This window comes from Caenorhabditis remanei, chromosome IV, assembly GCF_010183535.1.
Source record: "Caenorhabditis remanei strain PX506 chromosome IV, whole genome shotgun sequence".
Classification (NCBI taxonomy): domain Eukaryota; kingdom Metazoa; phylum Nematoda; class Chromadorea; order Rhabditida; family Rhabditidae; genus Caenorhabditis; species Caenorhabditis remanei.
The window spans coordinates 22,446,008-22,473,088 of record NC_071331.1 but is presented as its reverse complement, the minus strand read 5'-3'; the positions used below and the strand labels follow the sequence as shown (position 1 = coordinate 22,473,088).

The 27,081-nt window shown below is 38.7% G+C and overlaps 6 protein-coding genes across 6 annotated transcripts; 1 reads left to right on the top strand and 5 right to left on the bottom strand.

Annotated features, from left to right (window-relative positions):
• Nucleotides 1-510: 510 nt before the first annotated feature.
• Nucleotides 511-1,367, bottom strand: GCK72_015773 (uncharacterized protein; the record flags this gene model as incomplete). Its single annotated transcript, XM_053731122.1, has 2 exons — nucleotides 511-982; nucleotides 1,291-1,367. 2 exons carry the CDS (start codon nucleotides 1,365-1,367, stop codon nucleotides 511-513), a joined length of 549 nt encoding a protein of 182 aa, XP_053585894.1.
• A 1,054-nt stretch (nucleotides 1,368-2,421) lies between these two features.
• GCK72_015772 (uncharacterized protein) lies at nucleotides 2,422-4,774 on the bottom strand (the record flags this gene model as incomplete). Its single annotated transcript, XM_003091548.2, has 3 exons — nucleotides 2,422-2,685; nucleotides 3,485-3,688; nucleotides 4,610-4,774. The coding sequence occupies 3 exons, from the start codon at nucleotides 4,772-4,774 to the stop codon at nucleotides 2,422-2,424; spliced, it is 633 nt and encodes a 210-aa protein (XP_003091596.2).
• Nucleotides 4,775-7,021: 2,247 nt separating this feature from the next.
• GCK72_015771 (uncharacterized protein) lies at nucleotides 7,022-9,687 on the top strand (the record flags this gene model as incomplete). The annotated part of the gene is made up of 2 exons (XM_053731121.1): nucleotides 7,022-7,168; nucleotides 9,529-9,687. 2 exons carry the CDS (start codon nucleotides 7,022-7,024, stop codon nucleotides 9,685-9,687), a joined length of 306 nt encoding a protein of 101 aa, XP_053585893.1.
• Nucleotides 9,688-12,008: 2,321 nt separating this feature from the next.
• Nucleotides 12,009-17,806, bottom strand: GCK72_015770 (uncharacterized protein; the record flags this gene model as incomplete). Its single annotated transcript, XM_053731120.1, has 7 exons — nucleotides 12,009-12,294; nucleotides 13,183-13,402; nucleotides 14,642-14,816; nucleotides 16,072-16,427; nucleotides 16,988-17,119; nucleotides 17,189-17,389; nucleotides 17,629-17,806. 7 exons carry the CDS (start codon nucleotides 17,804-17,806, stop codon nucleotides 12,009-12,011), a joined length of 1,548 nt encoding a protein of 515 aa, XP_053585892.1.
• Nucleotides 17,807-20,265: 2,459 nt separating this feature from the next.
• On the bottom strand, nucleotides 20,266-25,081 carry GCK72_015769 (uncharacterized protein; the record flags this gene model as incomplete). Its single annotated transcript, XM_003091553.2, has 8 exons — nucleotides 20,266-20,639; nucleotides 21,640-21,892; nucleotides 21,963-22,157; nucleotides 22,832-23,107; nucleotides 23,342-23,496; nucleotides 24,200-24,367; nucleotides 24,421-24,574; nucleotides 25,046-25,081. The coding sequence occupies 8 exons, from the start codon at nucleotides 25,079-25,081 to the stop codon at nucleotides 20,266-20,268; spliced, it is 1,611 nt and encodes a 536-aa protein (XP_003091601.2).
• A 696-nt stretch (nucleotides 25,082-25,777) lies between these two features.
• GCK72_015768 (uncharacterized protein) lies at nucleotides 25,778-26,738 on the bottom strand (the record flags this gene model as incomplete). The annotated part of the gene is made up of 5 exons (XM_003091549.2): nucleotides 25,778-25,874; nucleotides 25,951-26,085; nucleotides 26,131-26,241; nucleotides 26,297-26,407; nucleotides 26,686-26,738. The coding sequence occupies 5 exons, from the start codon at nucleotides 26,736-26,738 to the stop codon at nucleotides 25,778-25,780; spliced, it is 507 nt and encodes a 168-aa protein (XP_003091597.2).
• Nucleotides 26,739-27,081: the final 343 nt, after the last annotated feature.

Sequence of the window (27,081 nt, the reverse complement as noted above, 5' to 3'; positions counted from 1 at the left end):
CAAAAATTTAGATCCTAGCTACAGTAACCCGGATCCAAGGAAGTAAAAATTTGGATCCGAGGTACAGTAATCCGGATCCTAGAGAAAAGGATCCTGGGTACAGTAACCCGGATCCAAAAAACGGAAAATTTGGATCCTAGGTACAGTAACCCTCATCCTAAAAACCAAAAATTTCGATCCTGAGTACAGTAACCGGGATCCTAAAAACCTAAAATTTGGATCCAAGGTATAGTAACCCGGATCCAAAAAACTAAAAATTTTGGATCCTAGCTACAGTAACCTGGATCTTAGAATCTGAAATTTGGATCCTAGATACTGTAATCCGGATCCTAGAGAAAAGGATCCTGGGTACAGTAACCCGGATCCTAAAAACTAAAAATTTGGATCCTAGGTACAGTAACCCGGATCCTGAAAACTGAAATAGCTGAAAATTGATCAAAAATTGTGAAAATTTTCAAAAAAAAACAGATTTATTGATTATTTTTTAATTCAAACTCATTAATAATTATTCTAATCAATGATAAATGCCGACAATCGCCATCTGAGTCCAATGATCTCCGAATCTTTATCCCTGACGACCATCTGGAAGTGTTGATTCATCTGATTCATCTGATTCTCAACGTCCACCAGAATCCTCTCCAATCTGTGAATCTCCTTGAATTGATCCGCCAATTTGATATCCGCCTCGATTCCAGCCAATTCTTGATCTTTTTCCATTACTTTGATGGATTTCTCCAGATTCCCACGGACGTCATCTGATTCCTTCAGAAGATTCTGAATCTCCACCTCCTTTTCGGCGATTTCCCGACGATAGTCGTCCAACGCCTTCTGGAATTCCAGATTCTGAGCTGTGAGCTTCTGAATCGACGCCTGGAGCTCTTCGTGCTGAGATTCCAGATTCTTCTTATTTTGCTCTTTTTCAAGAGCTAGATCCCTCTTGATCAGTCTATTCTCTCGTTTGAGGCTCTCCAACTGCTTCGCGCTGAAAATAGTTACAGTAAGAATGGAGAGGATCCAGCTACAGTACCCCATAGGATCGAATTCTAGGATCCAACAACCGTAGGATCAAATCATAGGATCCAACAACCGTAGGATCGAATTCTAGGATCCAACAACCGTAGGATCGAATTCTAAGTTCCATCTACAGTACCCCACAAGATCCAATCCTAGGATCCAACAACCGTAGGATCGAATCCTAGGATCCGGCTACAGTACCCCAAAGCTTCGAATCATAGGATCCAGCTACAGTACCCCATAGGATCAAATCCTACAGTACCCCCCATAACTTACGTCTCCTTATGCTCCGCCCTCTCTTTCTTCAATTGCTTCTCAAGCTTAGCGATCGTTGATTGATGAGCGGCGACCATTTTTTCAGCAATTAATTAATTAATATCTGAAAAATATGGTAAATAAGGAAATTATTGGGAAACAAGAGAGTCAATAAATATGACGACGTTTTCGTATAAGAATAAGGAATAATGAGGGAGAATATGCGGTGTGCGATTATCCCATGACTAGCGGGCTCTTTTCCATTCACACTGTGAACGTCACAGTCAATGACAGATGACAGATGTGTGAATTGCGCGTTATCGATTGAAGGAACGTGAAAATTGCTCGAAAATCTGTGGAAAACTGAGTATTTCATGTCGAAAATCGACTTGGATCAGTACTACAGTACCCACAGTCCTCATGGCTTCAAATTGCTAGAATTTCGTAAAAATTCAGCATTTTGACCAAAATTGGCGGAAATTTGGTTACTGTAGCTAGATCCTGGATCCCCAGGTTACAGTAAGACCAGAATGAATTTTTACCGTAATTTTGACCAAAAGTGTCGTTTTTCAGCTATTTTAGCACCGAAATCTTGCTGAAATCATTGAATTACTACTAGAGTCGTTTGATTTGGTCAATGGAAGAGCGGGCGAGTTCTAGAAGGGGATCCGTGGAGGTGCTGAAAATAGAATTCGATTTTTCAGGTTACTTTAGTTACAATTGGATCCAGGATCCGGGATCCAGGGCTACAGTAAGACCAGAATGAATTTTGACCGTAATTTTGACCAAAAGTGTCGTTTTTCAGCTATTTTAGCACCGAAATCTTGCTGAAATCATTGAATTACTACTGTAATCCATAGCAGATCTATCGATGTGGGTTACTGTAGCTAGAATCGGATCCTGGATCCAGGGCTACAGTACCCTACTGGATCGAATTCTAGGATCCAACAACCGTAGGATCCAATTCTGAGATCCAGCTACAGTACCCCATAGGATCGACTTCTAGGATCCGGATCCTGGATCCACCGGCTACAGCCATAAAGCATTTTTCGGCTAATTTTCAGCTGTTTCTGCACCAAAATCAAGACAATCTTCATTCTTTCATAATTTCAATAATAATATTCGAGTTTACAATCACCGTCGACACTTCATCTAGACGCTCTTCTTATGATAATACTTATCAATATTCTTATCCACAAACACAACCAACGGATCGACGACCGTCTCGTAAAACATGACGGATCCTTGGGTTTGTGGAAGATAGAGATAGACGAGGAAGCACGCCTTCAGAATATAATAAAACGGGAAAAACGAGAGAATCGCCTCCGAGAAGAAATCGCAGAGATAGAGGACGGCAAAGCACGTCCAGTAGATCAGCCACACAGTGTCGTCGTCAGTGTCCTTTGTGCGGATTGCCTGAAAAATTGAGAGATTTTTGGCGGAAATTTGAGATTTTCGGCTCTGAAACTAGGTTTCTAGCTGAAATTTGAGCTTTTTGGCTGAAATCTCTGAGATTTTCTAGTTAAAACTTCAAATTTTAAGCGGAAAATTGAGATTTCTGTTTCAAATTCACGGTTTCCGGCTCGGAAATGAATTTCACGGCTTGAAAATTGAAGTTTCGAGCCAATATTCTGGTTTTGAGCCGAAAATTGAAGTTTCGAGAGCTCAAAAAAGCCGACTTCAGCTCACAAATGAGGAATTTTCAGCTGGAAACATGAAATTGTGAGCTTGAGAATCACTACAGTACCGCCAAGGCTACTGTAGCCACACCACTACTGACCGCACGAATGTGCTACAGTACCCATAGAGGATCATACAACTAAAAAACCTGGATCCTAGGTACAGTAACCCGGATCCTAAATACTTAAAATTTGGATCCAAGGTACAGTAACCCGGATCCTAAAATCCTAGAGAGATCCTAGAGAAAAGGATCCTGGGTACAGTATCCCGGATCCTAAAAGTTTAAAATTTGGATCCTAGGTACAGTATCCCGGATCCCAAAAACTAGAAATCTGAACCCAAGGTACAGTAACCCGGATCCTAAAAACTTGAAGATCCAAGGTACAGTAACCCGGATCCTAAAAGTTAAAAATTTGGATCCTAGTGAGCTTGACAATAACCACAGTACCGCCAAGATTACTGTAGCCATACCACTACTGACCGCACGATTGTGCTACAGTACCCCCATCAAGCTCCCTGACTACAGTATACTCACCTTAACAGACGCATACGTCGGATACCCGAAACCGATGAGATTACACAAAAGACGGGCGGCCGATCCAAAGACGAGATAGGCGGCGGCTAGTGCGAACACGATATACGACATTTGATCACGTTGAATTCCCGCCGCGTCGATGTATTTCATCGCAGCGTCGAAAAGTGGTCCGTGCGATTGTCCGAGGAAATTGTGCATGTCCGACTGGAAATTTCAGAGATGAGATGGTTTAAAGTCTGAATTTTCAGTTTTTGAGCATTTGAAAGCTTAAAAATCGGCGTAAATCGGCTAAAAAAACCAGTTTTTCGGTCAAGAATTGCTCAAAATTCACGGAAAATGAGTCCGCACCGCTCAAAATCAGATGAAAATTCAGTTTTTGGACCTAAAACTGCTCTAAAAACTGAGTTTTTGAGCTGAAATCGGCCATTTTGATATCAAACGAGTCCGAAATGGCCAAAAACCGTTTTCAGCCTGAAACTTGACTAAAATCTGACTTTCCTAACAGGAAACTGTCATTTTCAGTCGAAATATCGCGTTTTCAATTGATTCGTGACGAAATTTGTCTATTTTTGGCTGAAATTTGACAAAAAATCGGCTGAAATAGGCTTAAACGAGTACGAAATGCTCAAAAACCGCATAATTTCCGGTCAATGTGACCGTTTTCCTGTCTGAAACTTGATTTTCAGCCAGAATCAATCTGAAAAGCTCTCAAGAAGGTCGATTTTAGCTCAAAAACTGCAATTTTGAGCAATTTCAGACAACTTTGATCAGTTTTGGAACAAAAAACTGTCATTTTCAGCCAATTTCAGCTGAAAAATTGCCGTTTTCTGCTCAAAATGGTCGATTTCAGCCATTTCTGATTATGAGCGGCGCGGAGTCATTTTCCCTGTATTTGGACACCAAAAGCTTCATTTTTCACCGAAAAATTGGGTATTTTACCTGATTTCTGCACAAAAAACTGTTTTTGGATCAGTTTCTGCTTCGAAAATCGAATTTTCGTGAATTTTGAGCGATTTTTGCCCAAAAAATTGAGTTGTTTGGCCGATTTCAGCCCAAAAAAGCCGAAAAAACTCATTTTCGGGACCATTTTTCGCTCAGAAACCCTCAAATTCTCTAATTTGTTACCTGAGCGGCGAGCACTCCCTCAACCGGTGTGACACGACGATCGAGTGCCGGACGTGGTGATTGAGAACGGAGGTGTGGAGCCGCAGCGACGGCAAGAGCCGCCGCAGTCGATGGAGTTGCTCCGCGAGCCGATGGAATGTTTGGTGGTGGGACGCCGGAGGACATTGTGTCTTCTGATTATTCGCTGATCTTCTGGAGTCGAGAAGGAAATAAACGAGTTGTGTTGGATTTCGGAGGGAAATGAGAAGGAATTTATGGAGAAGTGGAATGCCACGTAATTAGGGCCCCTAATTATTTGGGGGCGGGGTCAGGGACGGGTCAGGCTGAAAATTTTTTACTTAAAGAGGATGGAGAGGTCACGTGAGAATTTCATGGAATTTCGTTGTATTTTGAGGGTTCTAGTGTCGATTTACGAGGCGTCGCGGGTGGATTTACGGGAGGTTACTGTACCTGGAATCTACGCAGTTACTGTGATTAGAATCGTCTCAATTTTGTCTAGTGTCGATTTACGAGGCGTTCAGTGTGGATTTACTGGAGGTTACTGTATCTGGTTCTCGATTCTCATTTTGTGTCGATTTACGAGAGATTCGTGTAGATTTACGGGAGATAATTGTAACTAGAATCCACGGAGTTACGGTGATTGGAATCGTCTCAATTTTGTCTAGAGTCGATTTACGAGGCGTCTTGGGGTGGATTTACTGTAGGTTACTGTACCTGGAATCTACGCAATTATCCTTTTTGTGTCGATTTACGAGGCGTTCAGTGTGGATTTACGGGTTCATTTTTTCAGTGTCGCTTTACGGATATTTTTGTAGATTTACGGAAGGTTACTGTGATCAGAATCGTCTCAAATCTTTCTAGTGTGGATTTACGAGGTGTCTGGCTGGATTTACGGGAGTTTTTGTGGATTTACAAGGCGTTTAGTGTGGATTTACGGGAGGTTACTGTACCTGAAGTCTACGCAGTTACTGTGGTTAGAATCGTCTCAATTCGGTCTAGTGTCGATTAACGAGGCGTTTAGTGTAGATTTACGGGAGGTTACTGTACCTGGAATCTACGCAATGCTCCTTTTTGTGTCGATTTACGAGGCGTCTTTTGTGAATTTACGGATTCATTTTTTCAGTTTCGCTTTACGGATGTTTTTGTAGATTTACGGGAGGATACTGTGATTAGAATCGTCTCAATTTTGTCTAGTGTCGATTTACGAGGCGTCTGGGGTGGATTTACGGAAGGTCACTGTGATGAGAATCGTCTCAAATCTTTCTAGTGTGGATTTACGAGGTGTCTGGCTGGATTTACGGGAGTTTTTGTGGATTTACAAGGCGTTAAGTGTGGATTTACGAGAGGTTACTGTGATTATAATCGTCTCAATTCTTTCTAGTGTGGATTTACGAGGCGTTCCGGGTGGATTTACGGAAGGTTACTGTACCTGGAATCTAGATTTACGAGACGTCTAGTGTGGATTTACGGCAATTTAGACCAATTTAAGCCGATTTTCATCGAAAAATCCCAATTTTTACCTCAAAATTACCTCCGAAACCTCCGTTTTATCATAATTTTTCAATTTAAGACATATGGACATCCGGACTCCACAGACAGACATATTTTAAGCGAAAAAACCGAATTTTTGGCAGATTTTGGCCAATTTCATACCAAAAACTTTAATTTTTACTTGAGAGAACATTGACACTATGCTGTTTGCCACGATTTGCGAATTTCGGACATCCGGACATCACAGACACACAGACAGACTTAGTTTAATTCGAAAATCTGCATTTTTGGGGGATTTTGACCACTTTTATACCAAAAAATGTTATTTTTCACTCAAAAGAACATCGAAACTATGCTATTTGTCGCAATTTTTCAATTTTCGGACATCCGGACAGCCCGGACGCACAGAAAGATATTTTATTTCGAAAAACCGCATTTTTAGCGAATTTTGACGTATTTTGACCGATTTTATACCAAAAAATGTTATTTTTACCTCTAAATTACCTTTAAAACCTCCATTTTGTCATAATTTTCCAGTTCCGGACATCCGGACATCCGGACACACAGACACACAGACAGAATCATTTTGACTCGAAAAAACCTATTTTTAGCGGATTTTGACGGATTTTTCTCAATTTTCCACCAAAAAACCCCAATTTTTGACTCAAAATTCCCTGAAAACCTCTGTGTCATCATCATTACCCAATTTAGGACATACGGACATCCGGACACCACAGACACCCAGACAGACACATTTTTAAGCGAAAATACCGAATTTTTTGCGGATTTTAACGAATTTTTCTCAATTTTTCACCAAAAAAACGCCAATTTTCGACTCAAACTCCTCCTAATCAATGTCTTATTTTCAGCATTGAATACCGTTGCTGTGTGTGGTCTCCAAAACGGAATGTAATCCGTCAAATGACAGTAACCACCGCTTCGTGTCGAGACCTCTTCGAAGGGATCAAACGACAAATTGTGGAGAAACTGGAAGTGATTTGTGAACAGTATTACGTGCAATACTGTACTCTACTCGGACATTATGTCACTGCGATCAGAGATAATGTGGTGAGACTTTTGGCTGGAATTTCAGAAGGTAGGTATAGTGGGAAAGTCTGAAAAATCTGAAATTTTTTATGAAAAAACTTGTTATTTTAATTAAAACTGCAATGCTAACTTTAAAGAGGCTGAAAACTAGAAAAAAATCATGAAAATTTTGAGTTTTGGCTGGAATTTCAGAAGTTAGGTATAGTGGGAAAGTCTGAAATTTCCCGATAAATGTCATGATGTTCTGTCGATAATGAGTCAATGACTATGTAAAATGCTCAGAAAACTGAAAATTGTCAAAAAATTTTGAGTTTTGACTGGAATTTCAGAAGTTAGGTATAGTGGGAAAGTCTGAAAAATCTGAAATTTTTGGTGAAAATACACTGCTCCACATAAATATACGTTCACCCCATTATTTTTTGAAAAACCACTTTTTTCAAAATTTTCGAAAACTTGTTCCTATCACAAATTGGTACAGTTTCAAGTTGTTTTGTGTATCCATCAGTAATTTACCGAACAGAAAAACAGAGATAACACAATTTTTGACTTATTGAAAAATTGACATTTTTCGTTCCACATAAAGATACGTTCACCCGAAAAAACATGACGAAAACAAAAAAAAATCAGAAAAATAACCGAGATTAACATTTTTAGTAATTGATGTGACCTCCACTGTTCAACGTGAGCTCATAGAGACGATTATCCAGCGATAGATAGAGGTTATCCAAAAGATTCTGATCGACGGCATGCCAGGCTTTGACAATCGCCTTTTTGAGTTGACCAACATTGTCATAACTCTTGTTTCCTTCGTAGACCTTCCTCGCCATGTAACCCCATACATTTTCGATGATATTCAAGTCCGGAGAGCATGCTGGCCAGGTCAAAACAGGGATTCTTCGATCCTCCAGCCACTTGATTGTCTTACGAGCTCGATGACACGGTGCTCCGTCTTGCATAAACTGATAGTTTTTGTGACGATTACGACGCCAAAAGGGCAAAAGACTACGCCGGAGAACATATCGGTATTCGGAGCCATCCATCCGTTTGGAAACAAAGCAGAGCTTCACACGACCTAACCGCCTCCTTTGAAATTTCGTCGCGAAAATCGAAGTTTTTCTTTTCTCAAATCGTGCCAATAGGAATTGTAGCCATCAGGACCATCGCAGTTGAATTTTTTCTCGTCAGAAAAGACAATCTGAAACTTTGAACATTATTTATGAAAGTTACCGTAATCCGTACCTGTCTCCAATCAGTTCGTATGTTTTTGCGAGCGAATTCCAGGCGTTTTTGGCGGTGTACCGATGTCAGCATGGGTGCTTTTTTCATCTTTCGGTATTTGATGAACTTGCTTTTGCTTATGACACGTCGCACCGTCTCATTTGATACACTAAGGTTCAAATCACACTTGATTTTGGAACAAGTAATGACAGCATTGGATGCTTTTCGTAGGATTTGACGTTTATCTCGAACTGTAAGGAGAGAAGGACGTCCGGGCGACTTTTTGGTACCATGATTTAACGGATCCTTGATAAATCGATTGATTGCGACCAAAGATCTTCCCAAATCCCGAGCGATCTGACGGTTGGACAATCCTTGGTCATTTTTGGCTGCGATTTGGCCTTTTTCGAAATCAGTCAGTGGTTTTCCACGTCCCATTTTCCGACAACCCTTGAAGAAACAAAAAAAAGTTGAACATTTAAGAAAATTATTCAAAAAATGTGGAAAAAATGGCGGTGAACGTATATTTATGTGGAGCCGCAAAAGTGAAAAAATCGGAAAAATGAAAAAAAAAAGATTGCTCATTCTTATTTTGAATCGCTTCGGGACCGAAAAGCCCTTCCTACCGTATTCTTTTCAACCTCCAATCTAGATTTTGTAAATACTGCAAACATGGGTTTTTTGCCATTTTTCATGGGTGAACGTATATTTATGTGGAGCAGTATATTGTTTTTCTTGATTGAAATTGCGTTTATTTTGGCTGGAAACAAGGCGTGAATTTGAAATTTCCAGAAAAATGTGAGTTTGACTGGAATTTCAGAAGTTAGGTATAGTGGGAAAAAACTGAAAATCTGAAATTTTCGGTGAAAATATTGTTTTTCTTGATTGAAATTGCGTTTATTTTGGCTGGAAACAATGCGTGAATTTGAAATTTTCTGAAAAATTTGAGTTTGACTGAAATTTCAGAATTTAGGTATAGTCAGAATCTGAAATTTTTTTTTAACAAACATGTGTCTCAATAGGTTTTATGGTCTGTAGAACGACTTAAAAATGAAAAATTAAGTGAAAATATTGATTTAAACTGGTGTTTCATAATTTCAGATGTTAGGTATAGTGGAAAAAGCTGAAATTTTTTTCAAAATTTTTCAAAATCCAATTTCCAGATCACCCGTGACCGTAACCAACTGATGTTCGACATTGCCTCGTTCGAAATCGGAAAATTCATGGAAACCCAGAGAAGTCGTCCGGAAAAACAGAAGGAATTCCAGATTCTCGTGGATATCATTCACAAATCGATCGGAGATAAATTGAACTTTTTGTAAAACTTTTTAAATTTTCTGTTTTTTGTCAATTTTGCATTATTTTGTTGTGTTTTTTTGAATTTTTCAGTGAAATTCTCGTTATTTTTAGTTTTTTGGCACAAAATTTGAATTTCCCGCGCGATATTTCGAATTCTGTGCATTTTGTCGTCGCGGTGTTCGGTGTTTGCACACAATCGGCGCTACAGTAACCCAAAAAACACAAAATGAGAGATAGAGACGCAGAAAAATGGTCATAGAGGTAGTTTTTGATGGGGAATCCGAATTTGATATTGGTTTTGCGGTATTGAGTGATTTTCAGACAAATTTTCAGCCAAATTTTCAGATTTTTCTGAATTTTTTAAAAATTAAAAAAAAAAAATTTTTAATCACAAAGAATATTGAAAAAGTTGTTGCACTGCCAGTGTACGTATCGATTTTTGATGATACACATTTCTTTTTCAACATTTTCTCCTATTTTTCTTTATATAAACAAAAAATGAAATTTAATAACAACAAAAATGTGCATGTTTAGTTTCTTTTCTTACTATTCTTACTATTTGTTTGACTGCCTTCTATATGGCTTGGTCCCTCTTGATTTTTATGGAATTATTATTATTTGGATTCGAATTCGTAAGTTTTGATTTACTATTTTTTGAAAATTCTTGAAAAATTTCAGCTTTTTCCACTATACCTAACATCTGAAATTATGAAACACCAGTTTAAATCACTATTTTCACTTAAATTTCCATTTTTAAGTCGTTCTACAGACCAGAAAACCTATTGAGACACATTTTTGTTTAAAAAATTTCAGATTCTGACTATACCTAAATTCTGAAATTCCAGCCAAACTCAAATTTTTCTGGAAATTTCAAATTCACGTCTTGTTTCCAGCCAAAATAAACACAATTTCAATCAAGAAAATCAAATTGTTCCCCGAAAATTTCAGATTTTCAGTTTTTTCCCACTATACCTAACTTCTGAAATTCCAGCCAAAACTCAAAAGTTTTTATTAATTTTCAGTTTTCTGAGCATTTTACATAGTCAATCCCTCATTATCGACAGAAAATCCTGAAATTTATCAGAAAATTTCAGATTTTCCTCACTATACCTAACTTCTGAAATTCCAGTCAAACTCAAATTTTTTTGGAAATTTTGGATTTATGCAGTTCTTCCAGCTAATAAAACGCAATTTCAATCAAGAAAATCAAATTTTTTAAAGAAAATATTTCAGATTTTTCAGCTTTTTTCCACTATACCTAACTTCTGAAATTCCTCCCAAATGTTAAATTTCTAGAAATATTTCGGGCTTTCTGAGCATTTTACATAGTCAATGACGCATTCTCAACAGAAAATCCTGAAATTTATCAGAAAATTTCAGATTTTCCTCACTATACCTAACTTCTGAAGATTGACATTCTGATGAAAGAGTACGTGTCACACTTCGAGAACTGGCACGTTCATTGCTGACGGCCGAAACGAGAGTCGAGGAGAATTTGAATGTTTGAACCCTCTTCAAAAATTTGTGGCCTGCCACAGTACTGTTGATGACGACATCTAGAGTCAGGTTATGGTAACTCAGCCTGTTTCTTAATAACTATATGTAATTTCAGGCAAAAAGGATAGACTCTACATCAACCTAAACATTTGTATTAATTGAAAATTGTTTTTTTAATCAGAAAATAAACATTTTATTTATTTTTTTTATTAAAAATGGCTCACAAATCTAATGATATCAATTTCTTAGGACTTCTAGACACCCAGAAACCCCATAATAAGAATGCAAAAAAGTTTTGGTCTGAGTGGGGGTCGAACCCTGGTCGTTTTTGTGACACAGTCTACCTTAACCACTCGGCCACCACTTTTTTGGAAAATTCGGGTTTTTGACCGGAAATATAGTTTTTAAGTGATTTTTACCTATTTTGACTGGTTTTTCGTAGTTTGCAAGCTTGAAAACCTCATATTTGACACTTTTTGATCTCATAAATCGAAAAATTTTACTTTTTTGATAAAAACGAGGTCTCAAATCCAGTTTTTTCGGCTTCAAATAAACTTTTCGAGACTTCTAAACACCCAGAAACCCCAAAATAGGAATGCAAGAAAAGATTTGACCTAGGTGGGGGTCGAACCCTGGTCGTTTTTGTGTCATTGTCTACCTTGACCACTCGGCCACCACTTTTTTGAAAAATTTGGAAAATCTGGTTTTTGACCGGAAATATGGTTTCTAGGGGGTTTTGAGTGGTTTTTAAGTGATTTTTTGTAGTTTAAATGCTAGGAAACCTTATTTTTGAGACTTTTTGATGAAAATAGCTATCCCCAAATATTGATAAAAAAAAACCAAAAATTTATTCAATTTTCTTCTTCTTTACCACCAAACCCCTCAAGCCCCTTCCCATCAACCCGATTCCTCTCCAAACTACAAAAACTACAAATACTACAAAACCAACACAAAAAAGTATCAAATCAATGCAATAATATTCGATGACGGTCATCTTTTGGCCGGGAAGATTCAGATTCCGATGAAGGAGCGGATTACGGGCGGCGAATTCGACCCACTCGACGAATATCGATTTCGGTGGATTCGGACGGTCTTTGAGCATTTTAGAGATTCTTTTCGCGTTGTGGAGGTAACTGAAAATTAAATGAGATGGGAAAAATCAATTATTTTAGACTAGAAACTACAAAAAACCCCCGAAAAACCACTAAAAACCACCTAAAAATTATAATTTTGGTGAAAAACACGATTTTCCAAATTTTCCAAAAAAGTGGTGGCCGAGTGGTTAAGGTAGACAGTGACACAAAAACGACCAGGGTTCGACCCCCACCCAAGTCAAATCTTTTTTGCATTCTTATTTTTGGGTTTCTGGGTGTCTAGAAGTCTCGACAAGTTTATTTGAAGCCGAAAAACTGAATTTGAGACCTCGTTTTTATCAAAAAAGTCAAATTTTTCGATTTCTGAGTTCAAAAAGTGTCAAATATGAGGTTTTCAAGCTTGCAAACTACGAAAAACCAGTCAAAATAGATAAAAACCACCTAAACACTACAATTTTGGTGAAAAACCCGATTTTCCAAAAAAAAAAAGTGGTGGCCGAGTGGTCAAGGTAGACAAAAATGGGTGGCAGAAAAACGACCAGGGTTCGACCCCCACCCCGGCCAAATCTTTTTTTGTTTTTTTATTTTTGAGTTTTTGGGTGTCTAGGAGTCTCGAAAATTTATTTGAGAGCTATTTTTCATTAAAAAAGTAAAAAATTTCGATTTCTGAGTTCTAAAAGTGTCAAAAATCAACATTTTTAGGTTAGAAACAACGAAAAACTATTTAAAACTGCTAAAAACCCCTGAAAACTATATTTTTGGTAAAAAAACCCAACTTCCTCAAAAAAGTGGTGGCCGAGTGGTCAAGGTAGACAGTGACACAAAAACGACCAGGGTTCGACCCCCACTTGGGTCAAATCTTTTTTGAATTCCTATTACGGAAACCCGGACATTTGGACATTCCCACAGACACACAGACAGACCCACCTCGTATCATACAACACTGCTTTCAATCCCTTGACAATATTGTGTGTCGTGAGTTGTGTCTTATCCAACACATATGTTGTTCCAATCGATTCTCCACTTTTTGCATTATGTGGTTGATCGGCAAACAAAGGAATCGCAAGGATTGGGACACCCGCGTACGAAGATTCCAGATACGAATTCAGTCCGGTGTGGGAGATGAACGCACGGGTGCGAGGATCGTCTGGAAATATGAAATATGATGTCTGTCTGTGTGTCCGGAGAGTCCGGATGTCCAAAATAGAAATGCAAAAAAGATTTGGCCCAGGTGGGGGTCGAACCCTGGTCGTTTTTTCTGTCACCCGTTTCTGTCTACCTTAACCACTCGGCCACCACTTTTTTTGGAAAATTTGAAAAATCGTGTTTTTTGACCAAAAATATAGTTTTTAGGGGCTCTTTAGCGGTTTTTAAATGATTTTTCGTAGTTTACAAGCTATTAACACCTCATTTTTTACACTTTTTGAACTCAGAAACCGAAAACTTCGTCTTTTCTGACAAAAAATGGCTCACAAATCTATTGATATCAATTTCTTAGGACTTCTAGACACTCGGAAACCCAAAATTAAAAATGCAAAAAAGATTTGGCTCGAGTGGGGGTCGAACCCTGGTCGTTTTTGTGTCACTGTCTACTTTAACCACTCGGCTACCACTTTTTTTTTGGAAACTTTGGAAAACGTGTTTTTTTTTAACGAAAAATATAGTTTTCAGGGGCTCTTTAGCGGTTTTTTAAATGGTTTTTCGTAGTTTGCAAGCTTGAAAACTTCATTTTTAACACTTTTTGAACTCGGAAGATAAAAAGTTTGACTTTTTTGGTATAAAATAGCGCTCAAGTCAAGTTTTTTGCATTTTATCCTTTTTTTAACACTTTTAGATACTCAAAAACCTCAAAATAAAAATGCAAAACAGATTTGACCCGGGTGGGGTTCGAACCGTGGTTGGTTTTGTGACACTGTCTACTTTAACCACTCGGCCACCACTTTTTTTTGGAAACTTTGGAAAACGTGTTTTTTTTAACGAAAAATATAGTTTTCAGGGGTTTTTAGCAGTTTTAAGTGGTTTGCAAGCTGTAGAGACTCTTTTTTTCTTTTTTTGAACTCAGAAATCAAAAACTTCGACTTTTTTGAAAAAAAAGCTCTCAAATTCAATCATATCAATTTCTTAGAAGTTGTAGACATCCAGAAACCCCAAAATAAGAATGCAAAAAAGATTTGGTTCGGGTGGGGGTCGAACCCTGGTCGTTTTTGTGTCACTGTCTACCTTAACCACTCGGCCACCACTTTTTTTGGGGAATTTTGGAGAAAACATTTTTTTGAATAAAAATATAGTTTTGAGGGGGTTTTTACCGGTTTTTCGAGGTTTTTTTGTAGTTTTTGAACCGGAAACTCTCATATTTTCCCAAAGTTTAGCTAAAAAAAACACTCACTCAACAAATCCGTCTGCGGCAACCATTTCAAAAACTTCAAATTCGTGGTATTCGCGAAGATCTGTTGGTCTCCCTCCTGGAGTTCGTATTTCCAAACAAAAGTAAACTCGGGAAACTGACGAAATGCGGCGGCGAAGGCATGGCGGACCTCGATTGGGAAGAGGTTGGAGGCGACCTGGAAATAGAGGGTTTTTCGTGGAAAAATCGTGAAAAAATCTCAATTTTCTTATCTTTCTGTGTGTCCCAAGAGTCCGAATGTCCGTAATAGGAACGCAAAAAAAGATTTGGCCTTGGTGGGAGTCGAACCCTGGTCGTTTTTGTGTCACCCGTTTCTGTCTACCTTAACCACTCGGCCACCACTTTTTTTTTGGAAAATCGGGTTTTTGACGAAAATAATATTTTTCAAGGGGTTTTTAGCAGTTTTAAGTGGTTTGCAAGCTAGAAAATCGGATTTTTGACAGTTTTTTAAATAAAAATAGCTCTCAAATCCATTTTCATTCATTTTTTGAGACTTTTAGACATCCAGAAAATGGGAACTCCCCCTGTCTATCTGTATGTCCGGGTTGTCCGGATGTCCACATTCTTCGAAAACTCTAGTCCACCTGTCTAACAATCTGTCAAGTGTCATTCTGTTGACAAGGAAGTAGAAATATTGAAATTTTATTTTCTACGTGTCTCACAAACACCGAAACGTATAATCGTGTGCTTTCTTATCAGGTCTAGTCGATTGTTAATAAAATTTGTATCAAAAATGTTTGACTCGCTTCTTCAGTGGTGCGGACACCTGAACAAGTCTCAAAAAATTGAAAGGAACGGGATTTGAGAGCCAATTTTCCAATAAATGTAAAAAGTGAGGTTTTCCAGCTTGTAAACTACAAAAAACTACTTATAACCACGCTTAAAACTCCCTAAAAACTATATTTTCGGTCGAAAACACGATTTTCCAAATTTGCCAAAAAAAAAGTGGTGGCCGAGTGGTTAAGGTAGACAGTGTCACAAAAACGACCAGGGTTCGACCCCCACCCCGGCCAAATCTTTTTCGCATTCCCGTTTTTAAGTTTTTGGGTTTCTAGAAGTCTCAAAAATAGAAATAACTGAATTTCAGAGCTATTTTCAATGAAAAAAAGTGGAATGTTTTGATTTCTGAGTTCAAATAGTGTCAAAAATACGATTTGCCAACTTGTAACTTACGAAAAACCACTTGAAACCCGCTCAAAACCCCCTAAAAACTATATTTTCGGTCTAAAACACGATTTTCCAAATTTTCCAAAAAAGTGGTGGCCGAGTGGTTAAGGTAGACAGTGTCACAAAAACAACCAGGGTTCGACCCCCACCTCGGCCAAATCTTTTTTGCATTCCTATTACGGACATCTGGACTCTCCGGGCACACAAACAGACAAAAAACGGTAGAGTTGAGATTTTTTTCTTACCTGCGTTCCAAAACAGAACACGACGATGCCCTCCTTGACTCCGCCCCCTCCGGAGATCAACTTCTCGACGTCATCCGCCAGAATCCCTTTACTTTTCCTCAAATTGATGCCTCCGATAAATTTGATTTTCGGTGTGACGACACGTGGCAACTCGATCAATTCATTGGAATTCAGGAATTGAATATCGATTGATTCCATCAAATTTTCGGGATCGATTTGATCTCCCAAATATTTATTGATTGATTTTGATTGGATGCGACGGCAATAGGGGTAGACGATGAAATTGATGTGAGTCCAGTTGATTAGGTTTTTGAGTTTGCCGAGCCACGTGGAGAGGTCCTCAGGCTCGAAGAGTGCTGAAAAAAAAAGAAAATTTTGAAGTTTTGTGTCAAAAATAGTAGAAAAATGACAATTTTTGAGGCTGGAAAACAATTTAGTATAGTTTTAGACCAAATTCGACCAAAATTTTCAAATTTCCAAAAAAAAACGTTTTTTTCCAAAATTTATTATTGTTACTCAAACTATATGTCATCTTGTTCCCCTTGATCCCAGCTTTCCAAAAAACTGAAAATAATTGAAATCGGATCACTCTACGCGGAGTTACGAGCGGTGGGGAGAGAGCGAGAGGGCGCAGACGACGAGAGTGTCTCGTCGTCTGCGCTCTCTCACACTCTCTCCACCCCTAGTAACTTTGCGTGGAGACTCCCGTTCGTCATGATTTTTTGTTTGCCAGAAAGCTGAGAACACGGGGAGCACGGTCATGTAAAAACTTATAAAAAATGTTCAAATTTCCAAAAAAACTTTTTTCCCCAAATTTTATAATTTTGATCAAACTTTATATCATCTTGTTCCCCTTAATCGCAGCTTTTCAAAAAACTTAAAATCATTGAAATCGGACTACTCTACGCGGAGTTACAAGCATCGGCGAGAGTGTGGAGGGTGCAGACGTCGAGACACTCTCGTCGTCTGCGCTCTCTCACCTTCTCGCCACCTCTCGTAACTCCGCGTGGAGACGTCAGTTTGGCTTGATCTTTAGTTTGCCAAAAAGCTGAAAACACGGGGAACACGGTTATATAAAAATTTTCAAAAAAATCTAAATTTAATTTTTGTCTGTTACCTTGAGTGACCGCTGCCGAGTTAGGCATTCCTGCTCCAATACTCTGCTGATCCAGTATTGCCATTGAGCTGACCGATACGATAGACGGGATACTGTAGAATTGCATTAATGCAAAACCACAGTAATCGTATTCCGTGGCGATTCCAATGTCGTACTTTTGGTTTGCCAGGAATTTATGGAGACCCGGATCGGAGAGACCGACTGAAACGTTTTCAGAAGAAATGGATGAGATTTTTGGATTCAGGAGAACGAGAGCTTTCAGAAAAGTATAATCATGCCTAGGTTTGAAGCGATTTGGGTCTCGACACGATTTACGGACGGGTTACTGTAGTTTTCGTGGTGGGACCCAAAGTGGTCGGAATCTAGGCTTGTGGGTACTTTTCTAAAAGCTCTCGACACGCTGAATTTGAATCTTTTATTCAAAACTCTTTTCAACTCACTTTCACACAACTCGCTGGCTATTTCCACATAATGCACGTGCTCTTTCCATGATCTCACTTTCTCCTTAAATGGATCCAATAGATGTGGGGTTTTACTCCACGGGCTCTCTTCTTTAAATCCATATGAATAGATTCTGGAGGTACGCGCAGATCCGTTGGTAGTGACATGGCTATTCATTCGAGCGATTATTAAGTCCTGAAAAAAGTTCTGAAAACTTAGGAAAATAAAATTTTCTTGTCTTAAAATTATTTCCATCATGTTCTACTCGTTGAGAGCTTTCAGAAAAGTACCCACAAGCCATGGTTCTGAACGATTTGGGTCTCGCCACGAAAACTACAGTAACCCGCCGTAAATCGTGTCGAGACCCAAATCGCACCAAACCCTATCATGATTATACTTTTCTGAACCGTCTGAATCTCCTGATTCCGAATATTTTACTTAAAATCCAAAATGCTCAAATCCCTTACCACAGTATGCCCATTTTCCACCAATGCGTCTATGAGAGAGTCCGTAAAATCGATATGTGATTTTCCGAGGAGTAGAATGTAGAAAAGGATGTGGAGTGTGGAAATAACACGTGGCAATGTAAGGAACAGGAATAGACATCTGATAGGTAACATTCTGTAACAAAAAACTGAAAAAATTGAAAAAAAATTGAAATTGTTTTTTTAAAATCGAAAATAGGAGGCTCCGCCCATCGTTTTCAGTCATTAACCCAAAAACTATAAAATTTTAAAAACAAAATAAGACGGTACTGGAGGGGGGTAATTGGGTGACCAGAAATAAAATAAAAATGTTTAGTGATAAGAGAAAAAAATTATTTGGAAAATAAGACGATGATGATAGGTTGTAGACAGGCAGACAGGAAATTGGTATTAGGAATTAGGAATTAAAAATTATTACTAAAATAAAAAATTTTGGGCAAAAAAAAATATTTTTCTGGTTTGTACCCTTCCAGAAAATCCCTGAAGACACCGAATTTTGCTTTGAAATGTATACCGTTAAAATCATCTCATCGAGAGCTTTCAAAAAAGTACCCACAAGCCTATATTCTGTACAAATTGGGTCTCACCACGAAAACTACAGTAACCTATCAAAACGGGTTACTGTAGTTTTCGTGGTGGGACCCGAATTGCTCGGAATATAGGCTTGTGGGTACTTTTCTGAAAGCTCTCGACGAGCTGAATTCAAATATATAGTTTTCATAAATTTTTATTTTCAGCTAGAGAAGTTATAACACAAAGCATTATAAAAATTTTGAAAAAAATTTTCGATCTAAAAAAATAGTAACTTTTGTGCCAACCAACACTATATATAAACGTTTTCTTCTACAAGAAAAATCGTATTCACATATTCCCACCAATTATCGACCTCAGAAGAGTCAATAATATAATTTTATGTGTATGTACGTGTTCTATGGACAGAACTGATAGAGAACATGTCAGAATATTATCAGTGGTGGAGTAGTTTGTGATGGGGAGATAGTTTAGATTGTATAGTTTGATAATTTCAACTCGGTTGCGGGTCAGCAGCCTACATATTATAATATTCGAAAAATAAAATTTCAAAAAAAATCCGAAAACTCTTGTCGGTGAAAAACCTAAACTCGTATTGGATAACATATTCATATTTCGCTCATTCCCAGCTTTCAGAAAAGTACCTACAAGCCTATATTCCGATCATTTCGGGTCCCACCACGAAAACTACAGTAACCCAGCCGTAAATCGTGTCGAGACCCAACATAGGCTTGTGGGTACTTTTCTAAAAGCTGGGAACAGGCTGAATACAATAAAACTAGTAAAAATGCAAGGAAATGTCATTTGGTGGGTTAACAACTGAGTAAACGTATCGAAAAAAAAATCAAAGAGTACTACTGTACTTTTCCACCGCAAAATTATACAAATTAGTTGCTGGCTGTCCATTTCATGTTATTATATATACTAATACAACGATACAATATATACTAATACAACGATAATAAACATGACTACACCATAGTGTAGTCATTAACTATCTTATCTGGCGTGTCGGTGGCGCGTTTATCATGTTTTGGCTTATTTTGTCAATAGGGCGTGTTTGCAACTTGGCTCCTATTCTAAATTTCTTGTTTTTTGATGTAATTTCATTTCAACCTAAAATCCCAAAAAATCCCAAAACTTTTCTCAAAAATGTGCAAAATTTTAGCGAAAAATCAATTTTCCGTACAATTCATCACAAAAGAAATGTTCCCAATACTATAAAACCCCATATCAAAAAAGAAAAAAAGGTTTGGCAGGCAAAAGAATTGAACCCTGGTACCTTGGATCGTCGGCAAAAACGCAACCAGTTGCGCCAAGGAGACACACAAAGATGAATGGGGCGGGGGTGGTGATAAAGGGGAGGGTGGCGCGTACGAGGACTCAAAACTTCAGAATTTCATAATTCTGTCCCCAGAACACCTTTTTTCATAATTTTTGAACCGGAAAACTCGAAATTTCTTTTATCTTCATCCAATTCAAATGGTTTTATCATCATCATCACCACACACTAATTATTACAATACAATTATCAAATCCTTTTACAAAACATAATCACTAATCTCTACAAATCTCAAGTATCAATACAAAAACGAGTTAAAAGGAAATCCTGACACAAAGCTAAATGTTTTCATACTCCACATGGATATTCACTTGGCAGAAAAATGGCCGTTGCGCCCAGTCCGGTAAGCAGTCATCTAAGTAACCATTGCTATTCGGATCAGCCCATGACGCATTCTTAAGATAGATGAAGGACAGCATGAGTGTTCTCGTATTTTGTCGATTCGGATTCTTCTCGTCTTTTTCGTCCTTCCAAAACTCGGCTTCAAAAGTGTGGCTCGAGCCATCAATCCACTCATAGACCCGGTCTCTGGTGCATGGTCCAGTCTCTTCAAATCCCTTGACCACTGCAAGGCACTCAGCACGACGTCGTCCCCCCATCCATATCCCAAACTCTGGTCTTCCTTTCGTCAACTTCGCATCCAATGCCAGTTCTGAAATTTTGGAGTTTTTGAACATCTTTGAGAGAAATTGGATAAACCAGAAAAATAAGCAAAAAAAGTTTGACGGGCTGTGGGGGTCGAACCCGGGTAGTCAGTTTGCCGGCCTGACTCGCTACCGCCTACACCAAGCGGACAAATCTGGGCCGAGAGCGCAAGGGCCGTGATAACCGGGAGGCATCTCCGAAAAATTTCGAAAGCTCGTAACTCGGGTCTCTGATGACATAAAGAGCTGATTTTCGCACAGAAATATTTGGTTTTTGAAAGGCTTTCATTCTTATGCAGAAAGTAAAAAATTTTGAAAAAATTTGGACTGAAGTTGAAAAAAAATCGGAAAAATTTAATTCTGAATGCTTCCGAACAGTATAAATGCATTTTAAAGAAAGAAAAAAGGATTCGGAGGTGGTGGGGGTCGAACCCGGGTAATCGGATTGCCGGCCTGACACGCTACCGCCTACACCAACCGGGCGAAGTTGAGAGGAGAGCGCGAGGGCCGTTATAAGTTGAGGGAACATTGTCAGTTTTCAAAAGCTCATAATTCAGCCCTCAGAAGTCATAGAAACTTGATTCTGATACCAAATTTCTTGTTTTTTAATGCACTTTCATTTTAGCTTAAAATCCAAAAAAGTTCAAAATTTTTTCCCAAAAATATGACAAATTTCAGCTAAAAATCAAAGTTTCTTACAATTCATCACTTTATATATGTTCCCAACACTCTAAAACCTCATTCCAGAAAAGAAAAAAAAGGTTTGGCAGGCAAAAGAATCGAACCCTGGTACCATGGATTGTGGGCAAAAACGCAACCAGTTGCGCTAAGCGACCACACAGCGGATGTAAGGGCGGGGGCGATGATAAAAGTGAGGGTGGCGCTACCTAAGGAGTACCAAGAACCCTAATTTCAGAATTTCATAACTTCGTCCCCAGAACACCTTTTTTCATAATTTTTGAACCAAAAAACTCCGAATTTCTTCTTATTTTCCCTTATATCACTTACTCTCCAGAAATGCACCCTCCTCCATCGATTCCATCCCAGATAGAATTGCACCTCTTGCCTTGCATCCTGAGAGCGCCTCCGGCTGATACACATATTCTTGAATTAGAGCATGAGCCACATACTGTCCATTCTTTCTTCGAAATACTGAATATCCATCGGGAACTGTGAATTTCGGCCGAGTTGCAGTGCCGAGCTTGCACCAAATCGGAAGAGAGCGACTGTCAGAGATCGGAACAAGTTGTGGCGTAGATTTCTGAAATTTCGAATGTTAGACATGGCCTAAGACTACAAAAACCAAAAAAAAACTAGTCCCCCTAGCTTACCGATGAGTGGGTAATTCCAGTTGATCCCATATTCTGGCAAGTGGATGACATCTTGAATTCTTCCAAGAAATAGTATTGGATTACGGACGACTTCATTGCAACTTTCAGCTTCATATCCCTCGGTGCGCACATCACTTCGTCGAGCTTAGATTTATCAGTCACATCGGTCGCACTTGATCGAGAGTGGAGAATGAGCTGAAAATGGAGAATTTTTGAAAAAAATTTTGACCAAAATTGGAAGAAAATCGCACAATTTTAATTTAGAATGCTTCCGGATACTATAAAAATGCATTTCAAATAAAGCAAAAAAGATTTGGAGGTGATGGGGGGTCGAACCCGGGTAGTCAGATTGGTGGCCTGACTCTCTACCGCCTACACCACCCGAGTGAAGTTGCGGCGAGGGCGCGAGGACCGTGATAAAGCGGGGGCATTTTCAAAAATTTTCAAAAGCTCATAATTCAGCCTTAGAAGTCATAGAGACTTGATTCTAATATCAAATTTCTCGTTTTTTAAGGTGCTTTTATTTTAGCCCAGAATCCCAGAAAATTCTATCAAATTTTTTTCAAAAATGTGCAAAATTTTAGCGAAAAATGAATTTTCCTTACAATTCGTCACAAGAAAAATGATCAGAACACTCTAAAACCCCATATCAAAAAAGAAAAAAAAGGTTTGGCAGGAAAAAGAATTGAACCCTGGTACCATGGACTGTGGGCAAAAATGCAACCAGTTGCGCCAAGTAGACACACAAAGGTGTAGAGGGCGGGGGTGGTGATAAAGGGGAGGGTGGTGCGCCCCTTAGGAAGTCTTGAAATACGATTTTTACATACAAAACTTCCAAATTTTCTCTTTTTTTTCTCGTTTTCACTAACCGGCAGTGGTTTCTGTAACATCGCATTCAACGTCTTCTTATCGGGTACATACACACCGACATCTGAACTGAGATATGACTTCAACATCTTCTCACAAACATCCAATTGATTATAACTTGAAGTGTAAGAAGAAGCGGATCGGATCAAAACTCCATGGTCCACAGGGATAGAAGGATAGTATATTTCAGAATAGCGTCTACCAAGATAGTTTACTTCGGCCGGTGTCATCGGGGGCTGGTATTCACACAACACTTGTAGCTTGATGTTGGGATTAATCTGAAAATTGATGAAAATAATACAGTTGGATTCAGCGTGGCGAGAGCTTTCAGAAAAGTACCCACAAGCCTAGGTTTTGAGCGATTTTGGTCCCACCACGAAAACTACAGTAACCCGCCGTAAATCGTACCAGGACCCAAATCGCACCAAACGAAAAGTCAAGATTATACTTTTCTGAAAGCTCTCGCCTTCCTGAATTCAAATTTTGAAAAAAAACTGAGGTTTCTGACCTACCCGAATCAATGAATTGGGAAAGACGCTAAAATCGAAGTGTTTTCCAGTGAAAGCAAGAGCAAGTGCAGTACCATCAACAGTTCCTGTCGTTTTGATGTGTTGATCGAATGTTGGTGAAGCATCTACCCATATTTGACCAATCGATGAGAAGTGTCCTGAAAATTAGACACAATTTTGAAATTATTTTCAAAAACGTGAAAAATTTCAGCTAAAAATCAATTTTCCTTACAATTCGTCACAAGAAAAATGTTCCCAATACTATAAAACCCAATTTCAAAAAAGCAAAAAAGGTTTGGCAGGGAAAAGAATCGAACCCTGGTACCATGGATCGTCGGCAAAAGTGCAACCAGTTGCGCCAAGCAGGTACTTGAGAGAAAGAGGGGCGGGGGCAGTGATAAGCCGGGGGCGCTTACAAAAATTTCAAAAGCTCATAACTCGCTTTCTAGATGTCGTAAAAAGTTGATTTTTGGCTAGAATTGCCGGATTTTTAAAGGTTTTTTACTGGGTACAAAATCTTAATGTTGAATTTTTTTTTTTGAAATTCTGAAAAAATTGAATTTTTTTCAAAAAAAACATAGAAAATCTGGCCTTTCCGGATGAGTTAACACTCTAAACAAGCATTTCAAAAAAGCAAAAAAGATTTGGCAGGCAAAAGAATCGAACCCAGGTACCCCAGATCGTCAGCCAAAAATGCAACCCGTTGCGCCACGCGGACACATAAAAGAATAGGGTGAGGGGGTGGTGATAAGCGCGCCGCGTTTCACTCTTTGCCACCGGCGGCATTTTCGTTCTGTGTTTTAAATTTTTTTTGGTGATGTTTTTCACGCTCCCGGTCCCCCGATCCCTGGCTCCACTCACGCTTCCATACTCCGATTATGTATCTGTGTCGAATGAAAGCGATAGATCCTCCACGACTTTGACACAATTCTTGAGCATCCGTTTGAGAGTACGTGGAATGCTTTTCGGGCATCTGGTAGCAGTACCCAAACATCATCTGCCATCCACTTTTGCACGTCATTGTAGCCTCTAGAAAAAATTAATAAGGATTGGAGTCGAAAAAAACAAATTTTTTGACCTACCAACAGAACACGTCACAGTTTTCCTTTCGTTTTCCTGTTTCAGTATCACCTTGATGAGCCTCCAAGGCGCGTATAGTTCACAGAACTCCTTTGCATCAACTTCATCTCGATACGCCATTCGGAAGGTGAGATCACATGTGTCTCCACGAATAGCCTGAAATCCACAGTTTTTTGAGCATAAATCTTTGAAATCGAGTCCAATCACATTTTTATTTGAAAATTCGTAATCAGCTCGTTGAGACGCGTCGAATGAGTATAAACATGGCTAGGTTTGAAGCGGTTTGAGTCCCCACGCGCCTGGGGGGCGGGGGTACTGTAGTTTTCGTGGCGGGACCCAAAGTGGTGGGAACCACGGCGTGTGGGTACTTTTCTGAAAGCTCTCAACGAGCTGATCACGAATATCTTATTTAAAATTTGAAAAGTTGGGAAATGAAGATTTTAGAGGTTAAAATAAGATTTTTTTTGAAATTTTTTTTAGCACCCCTTAAAAAACCCTATAAAAACCCCGATTCTAGGCGTGTGGGTACTTTTCTAAAAGCTCTCAACAAGCTGATTCTGAATATCACAAAATACATCTCGAAAAACTCTGGTAAAACCAATTTTCAATTATTTTTAATTTTCATACCTGAGGATTTTCACGCTGCTTGAAGACTCCTCCCATTGTTTGACAGGCTTTTTTGAGACCTTCATCGAAATCAAGTTCGCAAACCACCAGATGAATCGAAATCAGAAGACAAAACCATCCAAATTTCATCTCGAATAGCAAAATCGGAGCAGAACGTTGTAGGAGAGTTATAAGCGGTAAAAAACTGATACTGATTTCAGATTTGCGCAGTCCAGATTCTCATAGGGTCCACGTCGATGGTCGTGGCATGACACTATTCAAAAAACTGCAAAAAACTGCAAAAAATTGGGACACGCGAGAAAAAATTTTTTTTTTTTGAAAAAATCACACGTAAAAATTTTTTTCAACATTTTTTTTGAAAAAAGCTATCTGATAGCAAATTTTACGCTGATTCCAAATATATACTTCATTTTTTATATAAACTTTTGGAACTCGAGTTATGACGCTTTGAAAATTCAGCGAAACCCCCCGCCACATGTACGCCCTTCTGGTGTTTAGGATTTGTATGACGTGTGGTGTCGGCGGTAGCGCTTTTGGTCGGCGTGCAGAGGGTCGGGGGTTCGATTCCTCTTGGTGGTTTTTTCTTTTTTCTTTTTTTGTTTCTATGGAAAACATGTTTTCATAGGTTTTGGAATGGTTTGGAGACATTTTTCGAAAAATTTTCAGATTTTCAGCCACATTGATGCATTTATTAATAAGAAATCAGTTTTTCATGCAAATAGAAACAAAAAATCAGCAGAATTTGCAAGTCTTTGCACAATATTCTTTTCTCTTCTCCGGTGGATAGAATGTATTCGTACAGAATCCATTCTTCGCCCATGCTCCACAACTGAAAATTCAAAAAATTTAGAAAATTTTTCTCAGAAATTCAAATTTCCCGCCAAATCGAATTCCCGAAAACTCACTTAGGTGATGCATCCTTACACGAAGTTGTGGTTACTGTAGTTGTAGTTTTTGTAGTCTGCAGGGTTACTGTAGTTCTCATTGGCGATACTGTAGTCGTGACATTCCCACAAACACCACAGGTCACCGGGCACTTTCTGAAATTGGGACATCCGGACAGACAGACAGACAAACAGACTTACTCGATAAGATTTGCAGGACATGGGGTACTGTAGCTTGGGCATTCCACCAAATGATCTACACAATCAGCTACAGTAGTCCCGCCACAAACGCCGCAAGCCTTCGGGCACTGTCTGGAAGAAATTAGATGTGCAGGTGGGGTTACTGTAGATTTTTATCTCAACTCACTTTTTATATTGATCCATATAACACATTGTAACAATCGAGGCGCAATTTAAGTTTGTGTCATCACAGATATTCGGATCCGGAGTACAGATTCCGCAGGTTAAAGGGCATTCACTGGAAAATTTAGGGATCAGAATGGAAAACTAATATCAAATTCGAATTCCCCATCAAAAACTACCCGTACCCCCTTTTTTCTGCGTCTCTATCTCTCATTTTGTGTTTTTTGGGTTACTGTAGCGCCGTTTGTATGCAGACACCGAACACTCCGACGACAAAATGCACAGAATTTGAAAATTGAGTGAAAACCGTTTGGATAGGGGTAAAAATAGGCGGGGAACTCGAATTTTACATTTAAAATTCTCAAAAATGTCATATTTTCCCCGAAACCGTACCTCTGAACATTCAGCTGGTCACAATTCTGCTTGACATCCGGACATGTTATCATAGTATCCTTACATTGCTCAGAACTCCCAAAAATGGGAAAAATAATAAGAAACATGAGAAATTTAAGCATTTTTCTCGTGAAAAAATGACAAAAGTGACCCCCCTTGTAAATATGTTATCAGAAAGGGTGGTAAGAGGATTATGATGGAGTAATATTGAGAAATAGAAAATTTGGAATTGATAAGAATAGTGATGTATGTAGTGTAAACTAGAAAATTCATATAAAAAATTTGACACTCATTTCTATTTTCTCAAAAATGTGAAGTTTTTAACAGATTTCAATGCAAAATTCGAGCTTCCCACTCCTTTTTACCCCTATCCAGACAGTTTTCACTCAATTTTCA